The sequence below is a fragment of the Gouania willdenowi genome, chromosome 12, assembly GCF_900634775.1.
Source record: "Gouania willdenowi chromosome 12, fGouWil2.1, whole genome shotgun sequence".
In the NCBI taxonomy this organism is placed as follows: Eukaryota; Metazoa; Chordata; class Actinopteri; order Blenniiformes; family Gobiesocidae; genus Gouania; species Gouania willdenowi.
The window spans coordinates 23,240,095-23,262,284 of NC_041055.1; the positions used below are offsets into that span (position 1 = coordinate 23,240,095).

General features: G+C 42.6%; 1 protein-coding gene across 1 annotated transcript; it reads left to right on the forward strand.

Moving 5' to 3' along the window:
• Positions 1 to 1,938: 1,938 nt before the first annotated feature.
• smad7 (SMAD family member 7) lies at positions 1,939 to 20,957 on the forward strand. Its single transcript, XM_028462535.1, has 4 exons — positions 1,939 to 3,311; positions 3,942 to 3,995; positions 9,767 to 9,838; positions 20,057 to 20,957. The coding sequence occupies exons 1-4, from the start codon at positions 2,846 to 2,848 to the stop codon at positions 20,593 to 20,595; spliced, it is 1,131 nt and encodes a 376-aa protein (XP_028318336.1). The 5' UTR covers positions 1,939 to 2,845; the 3' UTR covers positions 20,596 to 20,957.
• Positions 20,958 to 22,190: the final 1,233 nt, after the last annotated feature.

The window sequence follows — 22,190 nt, forward strand, 5'->3', positions numbered from 1 at the left end:
CTGAGTTATGAATAAGAAATATAAAAACATGGGACGCCAATGCCTCAGAGGACAGATACAGGGACTCTGTTCAACAACTTAACTACAGTCAGCCACATCTGAAAGAATTCTGCTGCAGTCCTGTTGGATCTCCTAAGTCAGAGCTTTGCTTCAGGGGCCACATTTATCCTATAGTTTCATTTCAATGGGCCAGTGCAGAAAAAGACAGATTTTGGTGGTAACCCCCCCCCCAAAAAAACCCACCAGTTTGAGCATTTTTGTACTCATGTTTAGATTTTTCGCGTTTATAATTTCAAAAATACATAAATAAAAATGTTTGCTTAGAATATGAAGTCACAGATATTAGTCACTCCAGTGTCTGATAACTCAGAAGTCCTGGAATTTATTTTGATAATAACCTTTTCCAAAATTTTAAGGCATAATTTAGAATTTTATTTTATTTCTTTTAAGAAATAAGTAGAAATGTTCTGACAAATAATACGTGATTAAAAATGACTGAAATCTTGCTAATATGAGCAGAGATCAATTACAGGTCCTCCACGTGTGTATATTGGTGATTGACATGAATTATTTGAATTTGGAAGGACTGATAATATCTGTAACTAAACTTAATTTTATGGTATAATTTACAGTAGGATTCATGTTTTCTAAATCCTTCCGCGGGGGGCGAGGTTTTGGTGTGCCCAAATCGGGCCATGAACTTTACTTTTGACACCTCTGTCCTAAATTATCTGATATTTTACACATGATTATGATCTATTATACTGTAAATTTGGTGTATATGTACCTCAGTCTATCTATCTATCTATCTATCTATCTATCTATCTATCTATCTATCTATCTATCTATCTATCTATCTATCCTGCACTGATCGTCCAGTAGGGGGCAGCAGCGCTCTCACTTGACTTTGGGACAGTTATAGTTTTGTTCCCTGAATTTTGACTTGCAGGGTCGGTTTTTTGTTACCTGCAAAAGTGAAAAAGCTTCTGCTACCCTAAAAGATCATCTCATCCAACTCTTTTCCAAGCCTGTATGTAAATGTAGATGTCAGTATGTAAAGGTAATCATATGTGGGAAAACTAAAACCATTTTGTATTTTCCAACTGTCTTATATCAGGTGAACATTTTATTTAGAATAATGTCTTCAACCACATAATAAGATTTGAGACCCAATTGGCAATATTTTGGTGTTTAAATATTCATTTAAAAAAAGAAAGCAAATCAATATAATGTAATAAAAATAAAAATGATCGATTACACTATAACAATAAAAAACAAACATTATAATACAGTATTTAAATATTGCATGTAATGATTTATTTATTTGTCTGACCAACAGGTCAGTTTTTATTTTTATATTGCGGGTCATGGCAATGTATATAGTGTGCTGAGTAGTATTATAGTAATATATATTTATTTTCCAATATTTTTTATTGAAGTGTATCATGTCATTCCTCATTTCATAATTCATTAATTTCGTTGTATATGTTTTACAATGACAATAAAAGCTTCTATTCTATTCTATTCTATTCTATTCTATTCTATTTTATTCTATTCTATGATGCACGGACAGTTTATATGATAGCTGAGTTATGAATTAGTTTAAAGGGTTAAAAATGACTTATGATGCACATAAAAATGTCGTTTTTTTGTTTGGTGAAGGCATTTTATGCGTCTGATAAAGTTTATGACAATGACAGAAGGCTGTTGACTTTTTGTTATATAAAGTAATAATTAGGCATGACTTCATCGTCCCTTAAAAACTTTTATTCAGTGTGTATATATATATGTGTGTGTGTACGTGTGTGTGTGTGTGTGTGTGTGTGTGTGTGTGTGTGTGTGTGTGTGTGTGTGCGCGCGCGCGCGCTGTGGGCTCTACTTGATCTGTTGTTTGCGCAACACAATCACATTTCTTTTAAGCGACAGGGTGTCTAGACACACACGTGACCAGGCGCGTCAATGCGCACTGGAGACTGGAGACGGAGCAAAGGCACCCAATCCATCCGCCTCATTCACACACACACACACATACACACACTCACACGCACACACATACTGCGTCCTCCGCCTCCACATCAGCCGTCAGCTCGCTTTCTTTCTTTCTTTCCACGGAAACTTGGTGCTGAGATACGAGGTTGGATTAATTTATCTGAAGGGAACTGAGCTGATAAAAAGAAGAAGAAAAAGGTGACGAAGCTCGGTGCGCGGACGCAAAACCGAGTCTCTCTGTGTCGTTTTTTCTCTCTCTCTCTCTCCCTCTCCCACCAATGCAACTCCTCTCGAGTTAGAGGGTCTCCAGACCAGGTCTTCTGCACATTTTTACACCACTACGGATAAAAACTGCGTCTACAAACCTCGTCTCTGCGGTGGTATCATCGAGGATTTTGTGGATTTACGAAGCTCTGTTTTTTTTTAATTTTTTTATTTATCGGATCATTCGGGCTTAATTAGGCCTGGTTTTCCTGCACAGTATTTTAGATTTAAAGTGTATTTTCAAGGTGGTCACAGCATTACGCATTCATGTTTTAATGGACAGGCTTGGATCAGGAGGGGATCCCTGCCAGATCCATGTTGTAGACTAGTCCAAGTGGCCGAAGCTGATCGTGGCTTCTCCCCGGTGGAGAACCAGGGCTCTGTCCCGGGAACCCTGACTGTTCTACCCCGCAGGAGAAGAAGACGACATAGACTGGCGTATGCTCCAGATTTCCTCCGTTTCTCCAGCTCCCGGTTTTTCCATCGTTTTCTCTCAGGCTGCTTCACATTGCCTGGAATCGGATCCCGGAATCTTCATGATTTGCGGACACCATGCTCGTTTTTTAGCCGGGAAACCCTCTTTTCGTCCCGCATGTTTAGGACCAAACGATCGGGGCTCGTCCGGCGACTCTGGAGGAGCCGTGCGCCCGTGGAGGGCGACGGGGAGACGGATAAAGGGACACATGGCTCCGGGGGCTGCTGCATGGGCAAAACCACAAAGGTGGCCAAGTCCAACGCAGGCTCGGAGGCTGAACTGAAAGCGTTGACTCACTCCATACTCAAAAAGATCAAAGAGAAACAATTAGAGGTGCTTTTGCAGGCGGTGGAGTCCAAGGGGGGAGCCCGGAGCCCGTGTCTGCTGCTGCCCAGCAAAGTGGACACCAAAGTGGGTCAACAGTCTTACTCTCTCCCCATGCTGCTCTACAAAGTGTTCAGGTGGCCCGACCTCAGACATTCCTCGGAGCTGAAGAGGTTGTCTTGCTGTGAATCCTACGGGAAAATCAACCCGGAGCTCGTTTGCTGCAACCCGCACCACATGAGCAGGCTGTGTGAACTCGGTAAGAGGGATAATGAGCACACAAAACTACAATCTTTGTGCTTTTATTTACAATTAAGACAATATTGTTTAACAGATTTTGTTTTGCCCCCCCCCCCCCCCCCCCCCCCCCCCCCCCCAAAAAAAAAAAAAAAAAATGGACTAAAATAATTGTTTCTTATTCACTTGATCTGTATCTAATGTTGGAATATTGGTCATTTTTTTTTTTTTTTTTTGGGTAAACAACACGCCTGAATAAATTCCCAGGCTTTAAAACTCATGTTTCAATTTCAACATTTCATAATTGGCATTTCCAAAGCGCACAGACATAAGGCTTTACAGTCTTTCCACAGTGGAGTTTCCAGGCTCCGTGCGTCTGTCTGTGTGTGTGTGTTTGTGTGGATGTGTGTGTGTGTGTGTGCGCACTGTTGGCGTCCCGGGCCAAAAGAGGCCCGTATCTCAGTTTGTCCTAGACGCTGATAGTGGCCCTCCTGGCGCCAGGCTGCTCTGTTTATCTGCCAATGAAAGGCAATAGCCGCCCGGCCCCTGCCACACACACACACACACACACACGCACGCACACGCACAAAGAATGATGACAACTTCTCATCCCCAAACTTCTCATCCTTACTCATTCTTCTCTTTCTCACAGAGTCTCCTCCTCCTCCATACTCGCGCTATCCCATGGACTATCTTAAACCACCAGGTGAGCTCCATTGTACATCCATAAACACATGAACCCCCACATGCATATTTGATCATGTCTGTGCACAGAGCAGCCCATACTGCACCCACCCACCCACCCACCCCCTCCTCTGTATGTTGTACAACATAACATGACTGACATTGCACACACAGCCCCTGTGCGCCACCTCTGTGTTCAGTGTAGGAAACAGCTCTGTGTTATGTTGTGATTTATGATAGCAGTGGATTGGCACTGGTCAGTCCCATGATGGCTGCCAGCCAGAGGCAAACGCTGAGATACTAGCTATGGGTTGACTGGCACATCACCACAGGGGGGGGGGCTATGTAAGAAAAATGTCAGCGGTTTATATAAGAAAATATTTTAATCCGCCCCATTGATTAACAGATAAAAGTTAAGGGATGTTTTCTTGTGAGGTCATTTTTGTCATAGTTTTTGTTGACTATATGAAGTGACAATAATTAACAGTAAACAGTAACATTTACTTATTTATTTTGAGCAATTTAATACAAACAGAAAAGCTTTCATAGTATGCGTACATACGTTTTGCCATTTGTAGCTTACATGGCTAATATAAATGATATGTATTAACATAAATACTGTAGATAAACATAAATAAATACTCAGCTGGAAAGGGAGTGGAATGAAGTAGCACTTAATGAGAATATGACTATTAACTCTTAACGTAAAGATATTGTGGTATTATCGCTTACTAATAAAAACGCAACTGCAATTTTAACATTGGACGAAATCCAATCAGAACTCAGTGTCTTTTATTGGAAGGTATCCAATCAAAAATGCTTTGGTTGCGTTGAAGGCGGGACATGCGAGTAAGTGATCCAATAGGAAGTAAGCTGGGGGGGGGGGGGCTTATTTGATTTTCCATCTAAGTTACAAAAATGTCAGCAGTTTATATACTGTATTAAAATATTTTAATCCGAAACATTAATTAACAGATAAAAGTTAAGGGATGCTCGCATGTGAGGAATTTTGTTGACTAATCGTTTTCGTCGACTATTTATATATATATGTGTATTATGTGACAATAATGAGACTATGACTAATTAAAAAAAAACATGTAAACCTCAATATATTATTGTGATATTTTCTGTATGTACTGATAATATAAACTAAACTATATTGTTGACATTGGACGAAATCCAATCAGAACTCGGTATCTTTTTTTTGGGAGGTGTCCAATCGAAATTACTTTTGTTGCATTGAAGGCGGGACAAGCCAGTGAGTGATCCAATAGGAATTATGCTGGCTGTGTTTGCGGAAAGTAAGACGACTCGTGTGGTCTTGCGTATATTGATCACATCAAATCTGTGTATGTATGTATTTACAAACATTAACATCATCCCATATCAGGTTCATAAATGGTCATATAATCTTTCAAAAATGCATTAACTCTTATGCTTTATATTTTAGTCGACTATATACAGTTTTAGTCAAATTTTAATGTCATTTAGTTGACTATAACCAAACTATAGCTTTAACTAAGTTGTAACTAAATAAAAATCAACACTGGATGCACAGCAATTATTTTCTCCCTTTTTGTGCATTTCTTGCTGTCATTCAATCCACGTGCTGGAAACAAAAAAACAAAATAAGCGGCGTTGTATTATGTCATTGCCTCTGAAGTCGTTTTTGTGAAGTGTGTTAAATTTCATGCTGTAACCAGAATAGTGTGAGACTGCAGAGGGAGCGACGGAAGACGCTCACCAGCTCCCACTAGCACACCATGTCACAGAGAAGGTGACAAAGATATAAATGAGTGAGTGTTGCACTGTTAAGCCCTTGGAGTTTATTTTCCCAAAAACGCCTTCCTCTGCTCATGCAGACGTCTCTGTGCAGAACGTGTTGAACAATGAAAGCAGACAGCCTGTTAGCAGGGGAGAGGAGAAAGTGGCTTTTCAGTAAGTAGAAACAATAGGAAGTCATTGCAGCTGCTGCAGCTGCACTTCTTCAAAGCCACCCCTTACCCCCCCCCCACCCACCCCCCTGCCTTTGTCGTCTTTATTAACGTGCTTCTGCAGCATTGTTGGGCTTAAAAAGCTGTTGCAAAGTCATTAGTGTAACCAGAATTTCTATATAATCTGGGAAACTTGGATCTTATTAAGCCCCCTAACAGGCATTCATTCTGCGTGAATATGCAGCACGTCTGTGAGAGTCAAACTGGAAACTTTCCAGCGATGAAAGGAAACAAGAAGGTAAATAGGAAATGCAGGCTGGATGGGGACAAAGGAAATTATTGCACAACTCGTGTCACCACCCTGTTTCCTCCCATCAGAATAAATACAACTTCAATCGTTGTCCTAGTAGGCCAGTGTTTCTCAAATGGGGGTACGCGATGGCATTACAGGGGGCCACTTGAGAGAGAAAGTGGAAAATTAACAAACAAAAGCATTAAAAATATGGGGTTTTGTAATGTTTATTTTTTTTTTTGTTAAAAATTCTAATAATAATAATAATAATGATCTTGATTAGAAAATAGGGGTGGGAACCTCTGGGTACCTCACGGTACGATACACGATACAAAGCTCACAATAACAATTATCTCACGATATCACGATACTGCGATTATCGATATATTGGTCAGAAATCAATCTACGATAATCTATGACATATCAAGAAAAAAAAAGATTTATTGTCTCTGAAAGACAATAAATTGAAAAAGTGTCGTATGAACAATGACACTATTTTATTGCAACATTTCTGTAAATAAGTGTCAACATACCAATGTAAACAAATAAGTATCACTAATATATTGGTTCCTTCAACAAACAGTGACCATATTTCTGTGAAGACCTACCCTGCACATTTTAGTGAAAAGGCAGAAAAGGTTTTGAAAAAAAAAAAAAATACATTTAAAAAAAAAAAAAAAAAAATGATACTTTGTGGGAGCATATCGATAATCGATCGTGTGGAAGAATATTGCCATATATCGGCGTATCAAGATATCATCACACTCCTATTAGAAATGAACTGAAATTACAAGTCAGTCTTGGAGATGACTGTAAATGATAAAAACTATAGAAATGCATCCATTCAGAAGGCACTAAATACTGCTTCTTTCCACTTATTGACAAAATGAGATTCTTTAAAATATGTTTATTCCATCGTTATGCTCTATAGTTAATGGAATTCTGAGCAAAGATGTTGTAGTCGGACAAATGTGGGTACATGGGCCAAAAAAGTTTGAGAACCACTGTAGTCGGCTATTTAACATCACCAACAAGCCTATGTTGTGTGCAAGTACAGTTTTTATAGGAGTTCCTTGAAGAAGAGCTTTTTTCAGATGATGAGTTATTGGTCTGTTGTGTTTTGGTGAACAGATGTAGTAAGATCAGTCTCACCTGGGTGTCAGTTTTTTTTCATTTGGGTGCATTGGCTCTGCAGCTGCATTTATAAAAGAGGGCTCTGTCTGTCTCTGTGTGTGTACTTTTTGGTGAAGGAGGGTGAAAGACATATTAATAGGACAATGGAGTGTGATGGGGGCCAGACACGCTCTCACACACACACACACACACACACACATTGGAGCACACTTAGGACAGATGAGCTTATCATGGAGAAAGTCTGGGGGTTCCTCCCCCCACTGCCTCAGGGAGCTGTCAGTCATCAGCTCCATCTCATTACTTGAGGTTATTACAATTTTCCATACAGCTCTCTCTCTGTTTGCTTTGTATAATGCAGTCAGTGGTAAATTATCAGAGTCGGTAAAGTCTAGTTATTTTTTTTTTGTTTTTGAAAGGAATCAAGAACCTGTAAATATCTTGCAAGAAACGGAAGAGCGTTGGCTTTTATGGCTCTGGTTTTTATGATTGCAGCGAGCAGGAAGTCAGGGTTATATGTGTCAGCGTGGCTATCCGCTCCAGCAGGGGCGGTCAATATGAAAGTAGCCCGACATAAAATGCTACCTTGTTTCAGCTCTGGGGAATATAAATCACACAGTGTTTAGCTTTTTCTCTCTGATGATGCCCCTTCAATCCTGTGGTCAGCTGTGAACTGTTGCCCTGGAGACCAGGGCAAAGGCGGCTGGCAGCCAATCAAAGGAAGACAGGCTGGCTTGTGCCTGTGCATCTCTTTACTGAGACCACAGCAGCACGAGCCGCCGTCCGGACAGGGCGGTGCGGAGTGAAACCTCACTGGTGCAGCGCCGCTCTGTTAGCCAAACGCTCAAATGGATTCAATGAAATGAAACATAATTTCTTATTCATTCATAATAAAAACACTGTTTCAGATAAAGGCTGAGTTTTATTCAGATTTCAGCTGTCGTTTTGCATGTGCTATACTACTTCGTAACAAACAACCCAGTGTTAGCTGCGTTTTAATAATATTACACAAGTGATTACTAGTACCGTAGTTATATTAGTGTATTCAGCATTGTACCATTTCATAGTATCATGATAAAGTATTAGTAGAGAGAAAAAAATAGCCTAAAAATGTGAACTGTGGCAGTTAGCACAAAGCTACTTTGGTTTTTGTTGGATTTCTGCTGAGACATTCTCCAGAGAGGCATTGGTTTATGTATTGTACTGTAAGAACACCAGTGTACTAGAATTAGCAGCTCTTCAGTCACCAGTAGTGTTGCTCCTCTGCATGGTGCAAACTAGGGCTGGGCTGAAAAATAATTTGATTGATGGATTTGAATTGATTTTCCTTTGAATGGCCCGATACTAAATTCGATCATTTGAAATGTTTGATATTTTCGTACCATGGATAACGCAGCCATTTGGGTTCATTTCTCAATGTAAACATGAATAATTTTAATACTGAGCTACTTTCTACTATTTACAGCATTAGATCTCAATTTTTTCTCATATTTAAGTAAAATTGGTACTGTGAGTGAAAAATCCCTAAACAAATCAAATATCGACTTGAATCGTGAATCAAATTAATTTGGGGAATCTGAATCGATACCTAGCTCTTGTGCAAACTGGTTTTTGTTAAATCTCTGGGAAACTGGTATCAAGTTAAGCTAGTTCATGCCTTGGAGGTTCAGCATTCAAATGTAAAAAGAGGGTGAAGCCAGGGAGACATTTTTCTCTCCCCCGTCTGCCTGCTAGCTCACTATAAAAGTGATTTATAGTAAACAGCACGGGGGCCTCTTTCTCTTACTATGTCTGCTTCATTGTTTTAGTTAAGATGTAGTGTACACGGTGAAATTCTCTGGTTAGTGGTCGAGAAACGCTTCTGAAACCTACGTGGATGCTTTGATCATTGATGACTTCTAGATGGTTGGTGGTTGTAACCTTATTCAATAGGTGAAAGGCAACTATCAGTCAATCAAAGGCCTTAACAGCCTCCTATATTCTGCTCTGTCATTGGTCATTGAGTGGAGATCAAAGTGAGTAGTTCCACCCAACCATGGCCTCAGCTATTAGCACAAAGGATGCAGTTTGTTCCAGACCAGTAGCTCGTCTATGCAGAGGAGCAGTGGCAACGTTCTTCCTGAAGCAGTTGATTATGGGAGACTTTTGAGGGTGCTGTAACAGTGTGTTAATGTGTGTGTGTGTGTGGGTGTGTGTGTGTGTGTGTGTGTCTGTGAGCCTGTGAGCCAGACAGTGTGAGTTCCGTCGTCAGCGTCTTCATTAGGCATTGATTTCACCGAAGAGATTGACTGCTCCACAGCTGCTGTCTCTTCACACACACACACACACTCACACAGTAACACACACACACACACACACACACACACACACACACACACACACACACACACACACCGTGTTTCAATGATTCTAATTCAACGTCTATTTCTCCTTCAGATTCTCCAGACTCTGGACCTTCATCCAGTGACACTGGGGGAACGACATACTCGGCCCCTGTGGGGCTTTCAGGTAAATATTCCAACAGATTTACTAAAAATTCTATCAAATGCTGTATGTGTTTTTCTTTTGGGGCTTCCCATATTCTCACACACTCATCTTTCCTCCTTTGTGATGATGAGGCAGTATTTCTGGGGGCCTTAGTTTCCCTTATGTTGTAAAAAAAAAAAAAGCTCCAGTGAAGGATGGTGGAGTATTTCTCCCTCATATATGAATATCTCCCTACCGACTCTTTGAACAATGCTCCTCTCCTCTTAGCTCTCCATTTCCTTCTCATCCGTTGTAATAGTAGACAAACACGCGAACTGTTGTTTGGAGAAGAATATTTTGTGTGCGTGCGGCATTGTGAAGGCAGGAGAAAAACAAGGCAGCGAAAAAGGAAGTTTTCATCTGACATTTGAGTGTTTGTTTGGGTGTGTTTGTGCATACAGGGGATGTTTTTGTAGACGGTTTACTCCCCTCTGGGTTTTGTGTGTCTATAGAAGTTGCACTGCGTCACCTTTCTTTCTTTCTTTCTTCCAGCTCTTCATGCAGGATGTGTTTAGTGATTTCTAAACTTTCCTTCATAATCCCCCTTTGGCGGTGTTGCCCTGTTCACAGTCTGTGAGACTCCTTCGCCTCAGCATGCGCAGTGCTGTTCTCTTGCCTCAGATGGTTCTCATTACTGGGCCTTTAAAGCCTGTTTTATGTCAGTTGGTGTTCGCTGCCCATTTCCCCCCGCCTTTGTTTAGCAGTAGGGGGGGGAGGAGTGTTTCTCCCGCCTGTCTGCGAGTGTGTTTGTGTGTGTCCATAGATGATGAAAGATATCAGAGGCAATGTACCTACACGAACCGACAACCAAGAATTTAGCCTCTCTCCCCATTCTTTTGCAAATGAAGTAAATCCACATTTACACTCTATTTAAACTGTGAAACCCAAGAAGTTGAGTCTTAACAGGCGCCTCCACGCTCTCTCCTTTCTTTTCCCTCCCTTGGTGTGGCGTACATACTCCCCCCACCTCTCCTTCACCTCCTCCCCTGTTTTCCTTCCTGACGAGGATGAAATGGCAGTGGCCGCCAGCAGCCTTGGTGAATGGGCCTCCTCAGTAGAAGCAGCAAGAGGTAGAAAAAGGGAAAAGGCTGGGGTGGGATGGCTAAAAGCGCGTTTGCCTCATGACTTCGCTGGCAAGCCAAAGGAAAAAAGGCTAATCCGTTTCTCCTCTGGCTCCATCCCTCCCTCACTCATTCCCTGCTTCCCTCTTTGCTCCCTCCCTCAGGGGCCCTGACAAAAGAAACATGGCTCTCCCAGAGGCCCGCGGCTGACCTTCTAATTCACTCACTCTGCCCTTTTTATGTTCTTCTGCAGACATATTTACAGAGAGGAAGACAGAAAAGAAAGGGGGGGGGGGTAGAGACTTGAAGTCAAGATTTGTAGATTTGTAAAACTTTACAATTAAGCTTCCAAGAAAAAGGCTGTTGCGTTTGATAGAAGTGGCCACAACTTAACTTTACTGTGAAAATTTAATAAAAAAAATCCTCATTCATGTCAACATGCTGTTTAAAAGAGAAAGGAGAAGTTGAGGTTTTTGCCCTTTTTTCTTGTTGAACTCTCCGGACTGGAAGGAGTTAAAGTGAGCTGCGACAGCGACAAATGCAAACTAGGCTGCCTGCCAGGCTACCAGCTCCAAAGCTCCTCTCGCCGGCTCACGTCATCAGCTTAGAACAGAGCAGAGAGAAGGGAAAAAAGAGAGGGAGGCATAGGCATTGGTAATGGTGGGGGAGTCAATAGCTGGAGGGCTGGACATGGGTGTCATGGACTTATAGCTCAGATGTTTAGGTTCAGCCATGGCACCCAAAGTGAGAGATCAAAAAAAGTGTTGGAAATGGAGATCGGGTCGGGGTTAGCAGGGTGCTGTAGCGCTTGTTATGAATGTGCGGAGTGTTAAGTAACTCGTTAGCGGCGGCGTCTTGACTTAGCTCGAGTTTATGAGCAGCTTAGGTGGCAGTGGCTGAGTCCGCCAGCCATTTTGTGAGGCTTAAAGTGTTCTGAAATGGATTTTTGAGGAGCTTTCAGTGAGTTCCTGGATATTTGACAATAGGTTGTTTTTTTTTTTTGGTGGTTTTTGGTCCCTGGAGTTTAGAACTAAAAAAAAAAAGTATTCAAAATAGTTTTTGCTGAAAGAAGAATCAGTAGATATTGTGTGACCAAACAAATAAACAAAAGCATTGCTATCACCAGCATAGGGTATTAAGAAAATGTTTGTGTCGAAAAAAATAATGTATTTGCATATTTTCAATGCACCACACATTTTCTATGAATTTGGTCACACAGGTCATTAAGCTATGCAGCATAACAAGAGGGTTAAAGTCGAATCAGAGATGTTTGTTTGTGCTCAACTCTTGGAAATGTGTGTGTATGTGTCTCTGGTGGCATGCCTGCTGGTGCCGTTGGGGGTCTGACCCAGAGATCCTGTGTGTAAGAGGATCCAGCCATGGACAAACACACATAGACACTTAGATATCCACACGCACAGGTTTTGACACATACTCAGAGGCGGGCCAGATAGAATGACCTGGTGCAAGTCCTGGCGCATGGCCGACTGTCACACAGGCGCTTCCTCCCTCTGCAGGTTATATTTAGGCCGAGGTGTATTCTTATAGCAGCAGGCAGTCACCTCACTCGACAGACAGTCCGACAACCCTTCAGTCAGTCAATTAGTCATCCAGTGAATCGTTTGGAGGAATAACCCTCAATGGGGGCTCTGAGAAGAGATTAAATTTAGTCCTGGCACCTTAGGTCATTAAATCAAACTAGCTTTGCTGTCAGATGGAAGGCCCCAAAGAGACTGGACATTTTGGTTTTAAAACCACTGCAGGGGAAGGCTTTTAGTTTAGTAACATCCTAAAAATTGATGTTTTGAGTTTGATTTTTGGCAATAACAGGGTTTTTTTTTCAGCAATTAGGAGCTGGACAGAAACAGAGCCCCCTCAGTCTTCCTCCTCTCCCTCAGCATTCCTGCCTTGTTTGGGTTAGCCGGAGAGGAAAGGGCTGCGCAGGATATGACCTCATGTCTTTTAGGAAAAGGCGAGCGGACAGGGAGGAAGCCGAGGCCTCATCGTGACAGAAAACTAACACTAGAGTGCACCAACCAGAGAGCAAGGAGGGCTTAGAATGAGAAGGTGGGGGGGGATGAAATTCAAAAGTTCTGCAGAAATAAACACCATAACACAGTTTCTGTTGTGGTTTTAATGCAGCTTTTTGTCTGGCATTTCCCCTTCCTGCTTGAGCTGTAAAAAAAGAGAATGATGAGTGGAGAAAGCGAGAGAAGATGGCGGCTTTGGGTGGAGGGAGACATGGCCAGGAGCTCTACTGTGTTCTCTGTAATTTGGTGGCTGTGTGTTAGCCATGCAGCAGAGCTGAGCTGGGCCGCTTCGTGCCGAGCCAGGATCTCTCATTACTCCCCACTTCCTCTTCTTGCGCTGCAGCCAAGCCGCCTCTTGGCAAGGGACTTAATTTTGGTTTTGGCCGTCCTCTGTTCCCCACCCTGTGTCATTATGCTGGGCAGATCGAAAAAACAGCACATGGAGACAGCAGGGGGACAAAAGGGAAAAAAGGGGGGAGAAGAGGAGCCATAGGACAGAGGAAAATGTGCCTTTTGGGCTTTTTTATGTTGTCTTTTTGCCTAGAAAACACTGAGCTACCTTTGCATAGTCCTGATTAAAAGAAGGGCGATGTGAATTTGGCTCAGTCCCAAAGCTGGACTGAAGCCCAGAACAAGATGAACATTGTTTTGGTTTTACAATCAAAACGCAGAAGGGGAATTTGACATTACTTAAACATATGAAGATATGAAGAGGAGAACATGTCAAAGAAAGGAAAGAGGGTGTGCATTTATGGTTAAAAAGGACAAATTTTGAGACACGTCTGTAAACCTGTGTATGCGTGTGTGTGTATGTGTGTGTGTGTGTGTGTGTGTGTGTGTGTGTGTGTGTGTGGTTGGCAGTGTGACACAGCACTGTGGTTTCCTCCCTCCTGCCTGCTCATTCATGTATTCAGTTGGTCTTTTGTGTGCGTCTCTCTCTCTTTTTTTCATCTTGCTGACAGACTCGGCCCAGTCCGTAACCACATTTCTATCACACACGATAGTATAATTACACATTAGCACACTTAATGATTAATAACAAAATAACAACAGAGCAACTGGAGAACACAGGTCGAATACAACTGGCTGTGCTGGTTGTCAGCCTCTGTGTTTGTATGTGTGTATTGTGTTGTTCCCACGGTGTTTTTTACATGCTTGCAACAATGCGCGTTATTGTTGAGCTTGTCTGTCCATCTGTCTGTAGCACGGCGTGTGTGTGTTTGCAAAGGGCCTGGAGATATGAATCCTGCGGGTAATATCTGAGTTGTGTGTTTGCAAAAGTGAGTTGATGACATCATTATGGCCTGCCTGGTACCCTCAGTCCCACTAGCTCGTGTTTATTTGTGCTGTCACCCTGGGAAATTTGGGCCCTACACTGGGAGTGGTTGTGTGGGTCTTTGAGTATGTGTGGCTCAAGATGATGAAGTGTTGCACTGCAACCTCTGAAGGTGCCCCCTGAGTGTGTAAAGTATTAAGTCATTATTTTACCATCATGTGGGTCTATTTGGAAGATCTTTGCACAATTAATTATACAGTGTTCTCGTGTTTTATCTCGAGCTGAGGAAAACATCATGCCTGAGTGACATCAAGACATGTGGATCGTGTAATTACAGCAACAACGTATACTCTGAGAAAATTGCACTGTGGGTTGAGGCATTAGGGGAAAAAACATGCCCCATTTCGTTCTCCTTATCTTTTCCCGACCGTGGCCGGATGGTTCGTGTTAGAGATTGCATGTCTGCAACTCATTTTCTCTATCTGTGTTTCTGCAAGGGCTCAGATCAGAAGATGGCAAAACTGTGCCACTCCCCTGTGTGGTTTTCCTGCCATCGAGGCTTATTTAGGTTTCCTGAGATTGGGGGGAGGACTTTATGTAAGCTGTCAGATAGAATAAACCCACTGCTTTTTGTTTGTTTGTTTTTGTGACAATTGGCACTAAAGTAAATCGCAATATTTGTACAGAATTAGCAAAATAATATTCATCGAAGTACATTTTTAAGATGTGTCCTAATACCTCTATGTCAAAAAGAACTGGGTTAAAGTGAAAGTACGAATTGTCTGCCATCAATGAGTTTCTACACACATCTCCCTGTCACAGACATAACAACATTCACCTAGATCCTTATCTCTATCTAGTCTCTTTTCTGCCAAGCTTCAAACAAACACCAAATGATGGTGATTTTCAGTGCATAAAATGCATAAAATATGAATTGAATGTAAACTAAAGTAAACACTCGATGGAAGCCAAAATTAAGGTTATAATCCAACAAGCCAGGTATTGCTAATCCCTCATTTAATCAGTATTTCCCACTTTTTTTCTAGGGTTGCATTTGTTCAGGTGGTAAAATGTCCAATAAAAGTGTTTGTGAGCACAATTCCTGTTTTCATTGGGTTGCGTTACTTGGGCAAGACACTGAACACCAAGTGTTTCTCAATAAAAGTCTTCTACCTTGCACTAAGAACGCTCAGATGGTGATTCGGCGCTTTGTATGTAATTTCTGTTTACCATATTGCACCTTCTTACTTTAACAGAGCAAAAGTAAAGAGAAAAATATGTCAGCAAGTTGCACAAAGTCTAATCATGGCTAATATTTCTTGAGGCCTAGCACTGCTGAATACTCAGTGTTTGGGCAAGAGGTGAGCATATAGAGGTTTAGGGTATGGTTTATGGCTTCATTAGTTGGGAGTGACAGCGGCATTGTGGGAAAGCTAGGTAGTACGTATGTCTTCAAGAGTTAAGGTATATTCAACACCCCAAACCAGACTGTGCATTACAGCTTAAAACGTCAAAAGTTCAGAAATTGTTTTCATGTGAGACAAGAAAAGCTTTCTTTAGCTTTATTTAAACAAGCTAACAAGAGAGATGAACTTTTAGTGTTCAACATGGTTGTTTGTTGTTGCAGAATAATACCCTAAAAGCCAATGACGACTTTACTGGCCCGAAACAGACCAAACTTCTGACTAGTTTTTGAAAATAGCAACTACAAAGACAAGCGAGAAAAAAAGTCTGTGTTCACTGGTTATGTGCACACTTACACAAACAAGGTTGAACATATACGGCACGGCAGAGAGAACAAAAGGAATGCCTCCAGGCTGACCCATGACCTTTGAAATAGACTTTCCCCTGGCTCGAGAGAGGGTGTTGACTTAGAAAATAAGGCACCGTGAAAAGCCCTTCCTCCCCCCTCGAGCTGTTTCCTTCATGTCTTCCTCATTCCTCCTTTCAGGCGCTGTGTGTGTCTGATGACGACAGGGTCATTACACGTCAGTGCTGAGCGAGGCACGCACACATAAACACACACACACACACACACACACGTAGAGGTGCTTAAAAGAAGATCGATGTTAGACGGTTCTCAGGAGCCTCCTCGCTATTTACCCATGTTGAAAGCGCGTTCGGAGCAAAAGGTTCAAACACTGCTTTCATGGCGGCATAAATGTGTTACTCTGCAACTGTGCTCACATCTAAGAATAGCAGCAGGCTTGTGTGTGTGTGTGTGTGTGTGTGTGGAGTCAGACAGAGGTAATGATTAACCATTCCAGACTGTGTTTCTGGCCTTGAGAGAAGCACCCAGTCTGACTCACCCCACCCCAACACCCGACCTCCTCCTTCTCTTGGCCGTCCATCCTCCCTTCAGCCAATTGTCTCAGCTTGCGTGGCGTCCACCTTTTCAAACCCGAGGACCATTAAAAATCCCAGTGGACCTCACACACTAAAGCATTAAAACTGCTAAAAGTTTGCATTGTGTGAAATCTGATGAAAACCTTTTTAAATCTAGCTAGCTAGCTAGCATGTACATCCTGCAACACAACATTCTAAAGCTACATTCAGATCTGTTACTCATTTGCCATGGAAGCTCTTTTTTTAATAGGGGTTTACACGTGGCCCTCATGGGACAAATAGAAACGAGAGCCAGACAGCACAAAACTGACAGGAGCCCAGCAGAGAGGGCCAAGAGGAGGGGGTGTGTCGGAGGTGGGGGTGGGTGGGTGACAGAAGGCTTGGAGCTGCCAGCTAGCCAGCTTATCTCCAGCGAGAAAAAGCCAGAGACACAAGGACTAAGAGGCCACTGTGCAGACAAGCAGGTGGGGAGACAGACAGCCACGCAAGCTAATGCTTCGATAGGCAGACATCCAGAGAGCAGACAGACAGACATATGCACCGACAGACGGGCCGTATAAGTATCCGGCTAGCTTTAGCTGATGGAAAACCCAGGGAGGTTTCGGACAGACACTCAGACGCGACACCGCCTGAAAAACACGCACACCTATGTGACACGCACCTGAAATAGGGTCAGACTGTAACACGAGGAGCTCGGTCCCCAGTCACCGCACACACGTACATGCAACGTGTTAGAAATTCAAATTCAAGCTAAGCGAGCCTTGTGAGTCCAACAAAGGTGTGCTAATGTGAGGTTTTCCAAAATAAATCAATGAGTGTTTATATACACTACTTTGTGTGTGTGTGTGTTGTGTTGTGTGTCTCTCAGAGGCATTACTCATGAGGTGTAAGCTCATCTGCTGTCAGGACAAGCTGTGAACATATTCTTCACAAGGCGGCGCCCCGCAGATGGAGGGGTCTGGTCCGTCTCACGTTCGCTCTGCGTCTGTAATGGAGAGAGAGAGAGAAAAAAACAGTAGCCTATAAGGAGAAATGGTGGTGTTGATTGCAGCATTGACTCATACGTGAGATTAAACGTCATGGTTTCTTGTGCTAATGCCATTTTGGTGCTTCTGAATACCTTCTCTGCTGGTTTATAGCTTTGTCTTTCTGTCTTATGAGTGGTTCTTTTCAGCTGAAATGAATGGAGCAGAAGACTTTGATACACGTGAAACTTTAGAGTTTTCTAAACTAAAAAAACAGTTATGGTAACAGGGTTTAATGTAGATTTGTTGATGTGTTGTAAATTTAAAGTTTTTCTCTTGTTAAAGCATAATATGTCACCCCTGCGTTCATGGGAAACTTGGGATGGGAACCATTTTTACATGGGGAAAAAACTTCTCCCACTCCTTCACTTTGATGTCTGTCTGTCGCTCGTAATTTTCTCTCTTTTTCCTCTTGTCTCTCTTCGCCTCCGCTTTACCACCAAAGATTTTGAGAGGGGGAACGGAGAGTTGACGAGGAAGGGAAACGGGGCAGTTAGTGTAGTCCTGAATAGCAGGGTGTTTTCAGGCTGCAATGACAGGCTCAGACAGGCAGCCACTCTAATGACCTCTGACGCCAGGCCCTGTCTCTCTTTGCAATAACAAACATGCACACACACTTATACACACACAAGCAGGGCCCCACAGGTGAGCTCCACCAGAAGGCCCACTATCAACTGTTAAGAAGGTCCAACATATTCCCCTCTTTATCAACCTTTAGCTGTTCCTGTGTCTACATGTGAAGCCGTGACTGGAGTCTGTCTGACATCATCCTAAGACACAAAAGACACTTTCTGTCTCTTATCTCCAAGATAAATGTCTTTTTTCCGTCCTTTTAGTCTGAGGTAGATAGCCGGGTACTTAGTTTTTCCTCCTGCGCCCCATGATGAGGGATTTACGATAAACTCCCTGATGCTCAGCTTAGACCAACTTCAAAGCACACGGTCCCACTTGTTTTATGGAAGGCATGCCTTTAGCTTTTCTTTCCCCCCCCTTCTCTGTTGCTGTCGCTCCTCTCAGAATGTTGTCTTTTTCTTCCCTTTTTTCCCTCCTCTTTGCGTCTAATGAAGGCTAATGACAGGCCGGGGTAAGCCCGCTCTGGCCGGCAGAGATCCTGCTGCATTAACGTTAGAGTTTGTCTCAGACGGGACCTTCCAAATTATGGGTTACATTCACAGTTACTGCCAGATGAAAGAGGGAACCCGCTCAAAGGAGAGGTGGTGATCATTTTTTTCTCCTCATATACGACTTCCCCTTCAGCGTTTTCTTAACCTTTAAGTGTCTCATCGGTGGAAAAAAGATGATGAAAAGAGGTTAGCGGGCAATTTAAGCTTTAGCCAATTTAGCAGTGACCTTAAGAGATGCAGGAGAATTAGGAGAGGAAACAAAGTTGCACAAGTATCAGCCAAAATATGTGAGAAGCATTCCTCAGCTTCCCCACCCCGCCTCCTCGTTCCGTCTCCCTGTTTCCCTTGCGCCTGACTGGCTCCCACTTTTCTAGCTGGGAGTAGCTGGGAGCCAGTTTTCTGTGGAATTGAGATATGCACTGGGAGAGGGAGACAGCAGGAGGCACTCTAAAGGGGGACGGGGGCGGAGGAGGAGTTTTGAAACTGGAGCACAGCCAGCGCTCCACTTCTTTTACGCTCTGGGGAAACTTTAAACCAAAGAGGCCCAGCTTGTCAACGATTCAGACACCCAGGCCGGAGAGTTATCGGCCCGCTGTACTCGTCCGCCAAACATTGTTTATGTGTTTACGTGAAGGTCTTTTGGTCTTTCCTGGGTTACTGCTGCCACTTGTCTGTTTAACCAGATAGTTTCTAATTTCCCTCCAGCATAGTGAAGCATGATGCCGCAGAGAGATGATTAGGATGAACTTTCAATGTCACTGCATTGTTGGGCACGCTGCTACCAAAACACAGCAAGCCAGACAGACGATGAGCATTTAATGCTTAGATAAATAATATACTACGTGCGGACACTCCTCAGCCAGTGTCTTTGAGTAGTTTTTCTTGTCAGACTTCCAAAAATTCCTGGATGTTCTTTTGTATGACAGAAGATGTAGATAAAGGTTTTTTTTTTTTGGCTCTGGGCTAAAGCTCTTTATTGTTCTGTGAAGACGAAGAACAATTAGGATATCCTTCCCACACACACCTTTTATTTTTTCTAATCTAGAGGTTTTTTGTTCATTGGTTCAGTTTTTGGGTCAAATGTCAAATCTAACATATTTCCTCCTTCTTTCCTTTCCGACATGTTTTTTTTTTTTTTTTTTATGACAAGATTTTGATCATGGTTTAGTTTTGGATCTGGCCTAAAAATCTTTTTTGTTGTTCTGTGAAAAGCAATTACAACATCCTTCCTGAACACACCTTTATTCATTTCTAATCCACAATTTTTGCCTTTATTGGTTCAATCTTTGGATCAAATGTCAAATCTAACCAATTTCTCCCTCTCATTCGTTTCCATAGATTCCCTAGCGATGCAGGAGTCTGGCGAGCGGGCTCATTGGTGCGTGGTGGCATACTGGGAAGAGAAGACGCGTGTTGGACGCCTTTACTCAGTCCAAGAGCCCTCACTGGACATCTTCTATGATCTACCTCAGGGGAACGGCTTCTGCCTGGGCCAGCTCTGCTCCGACAACAAGTCCCAACTGGTGCAGATGGTGCGGGCGAAGATCGGCTACGGCATCCAGCTAACGCGTGAGCCGGATGGGGTGTGGGTATACAACCGCAGCTGCTACCCCATCTTCATTAAGTCGGCCACACTGGACAACCCGGACTCGCGCACGCTGCTCGTGCACAAGGTGTTTCCCGGATTCTCCATCAAAGCTTTTGACTATGACAAGGCCGTGTGCCTGCAGAGGCCCAACGACCACGAGTTCACGCAACAGCCGCGCACGGGCTTCACGGTGCAGATAAGCTTTGTGAAAGGCTGGGGACAGTGCTACACCAGACAGTTCATCAGTAGCTGCCCGTGCTGGCTGGAAGTCATTTTTAACACCCGATAGCAGCAGCCTTCCTCTTCTTCATCGCCCGCTCACCTCTTCACAAACAGACTTACATCCACAGTTTTCTTTTCTTGTTCCAGAGGTTCAAACAAAGGAGGGGGGACGAAAACGGATTTAAAAGAAGAAAGTATAACATTTTGATGGACTTTTCTTTGATAAATGACTAAGATTTAATTAAGAAGCGAAAAAAAATGTATTTTATGTTATATATAAATATATTATTAATTGTAAATACGAAATGTTTTATATGCATCATTATTTATGTATTGTGCAATGTGTTGATGAGAAAAAGAAAAGATGCACTTTGCTTAATATAAATGCAAAACAAGAAATGCCAAAATAAAATAAAAAAAACAATAATATTTCACGTCTGTTTTGGGAATTTTTCTTATGAGTTCATCGATCTCCTTTTCTACCAAATGCACACAAGTACACAAGACATGGGAACACAAGGGACAGTTAGCTATACAACACACATAAATCTACTTCTATATTCAGATTGAGAGAGTACAAGTAATGCCATGTATATTTCTGGACTGTTTGGGGGAGCACGTAAACTCTCAGAGGAAGACAGTGACCAGCAGTAATTGAATCCTGTTGTCGGTACATAATGTAATTAGCATGCGTTCTCTATGGATTAATCTTCATTGAATTTGCTGCCCACGTCATTGCTGGTTTTTTAAACTTTTCAAAGACTTTGATGTCATGACGTAGACTTTAAAAGCATTTCCCTCAGAGACAATAAAAGTGAGTCAGAGCATCACGTAAGTCAGTGTGTCCCTGCGCTAAATGGCTCATTATGGGCTCTAGCTAGTGCTTCTGTTTTTCCTCAGTTATTTTTTTCTTCTTTTTTTTAAATACCAAAAACGTCCTGTTCCCTGTCTTTCATTAGCCGACATGATGACGCCACCATAGACAGGAAGCTTTAATGACAATCTGTAAAAGTAAACATTGTGTCCACTTCCTGGAGGAGTCTGAAAGAAATCAATCCCACTTCTGAGGAATTTAAGAGGAATAGAAAAATTGTAACTTCTGCATATGACATACAAGAATATGGGGAGATATGATGGCCTATTTATGACCTATTGATCTTTACAAACAGGACAAAGGTTTTCTTTGAACGTGTGTTTGTGTGTGTGTGACTGTGTGTGTCCGCCTGTCTGGGCCTTGTCCTGTTGCCAGTCATATGGGTGTCTGTGAAGAGGATTACTACTGTAAGCCTGCTTTACCCACACACACACACACACACACACACACACACACACACACACACACACACACACACACACACACACACACACACACACACACACACACACACACACACACACACACACACACACACACTGTCTCTGAGACCTATATTCAAGACCCACTTTCCACACAAAACCCAATCCTCCCCCCACCCCGCACTCTGTTTAAGAACACATGGGTTTTTTATTGCGAATACACCAGGCTAGAATAACATGTTTGGTGACTTGGACCCAGTGTTCACCAGTCAGGATGAGCAATAATTTGTTACTTCTCTCTCTCATTCGTGGTACAGCAGAGAGAAACTATATCTAGACATGTCTGAGTCTCCTCTCAGGATTATA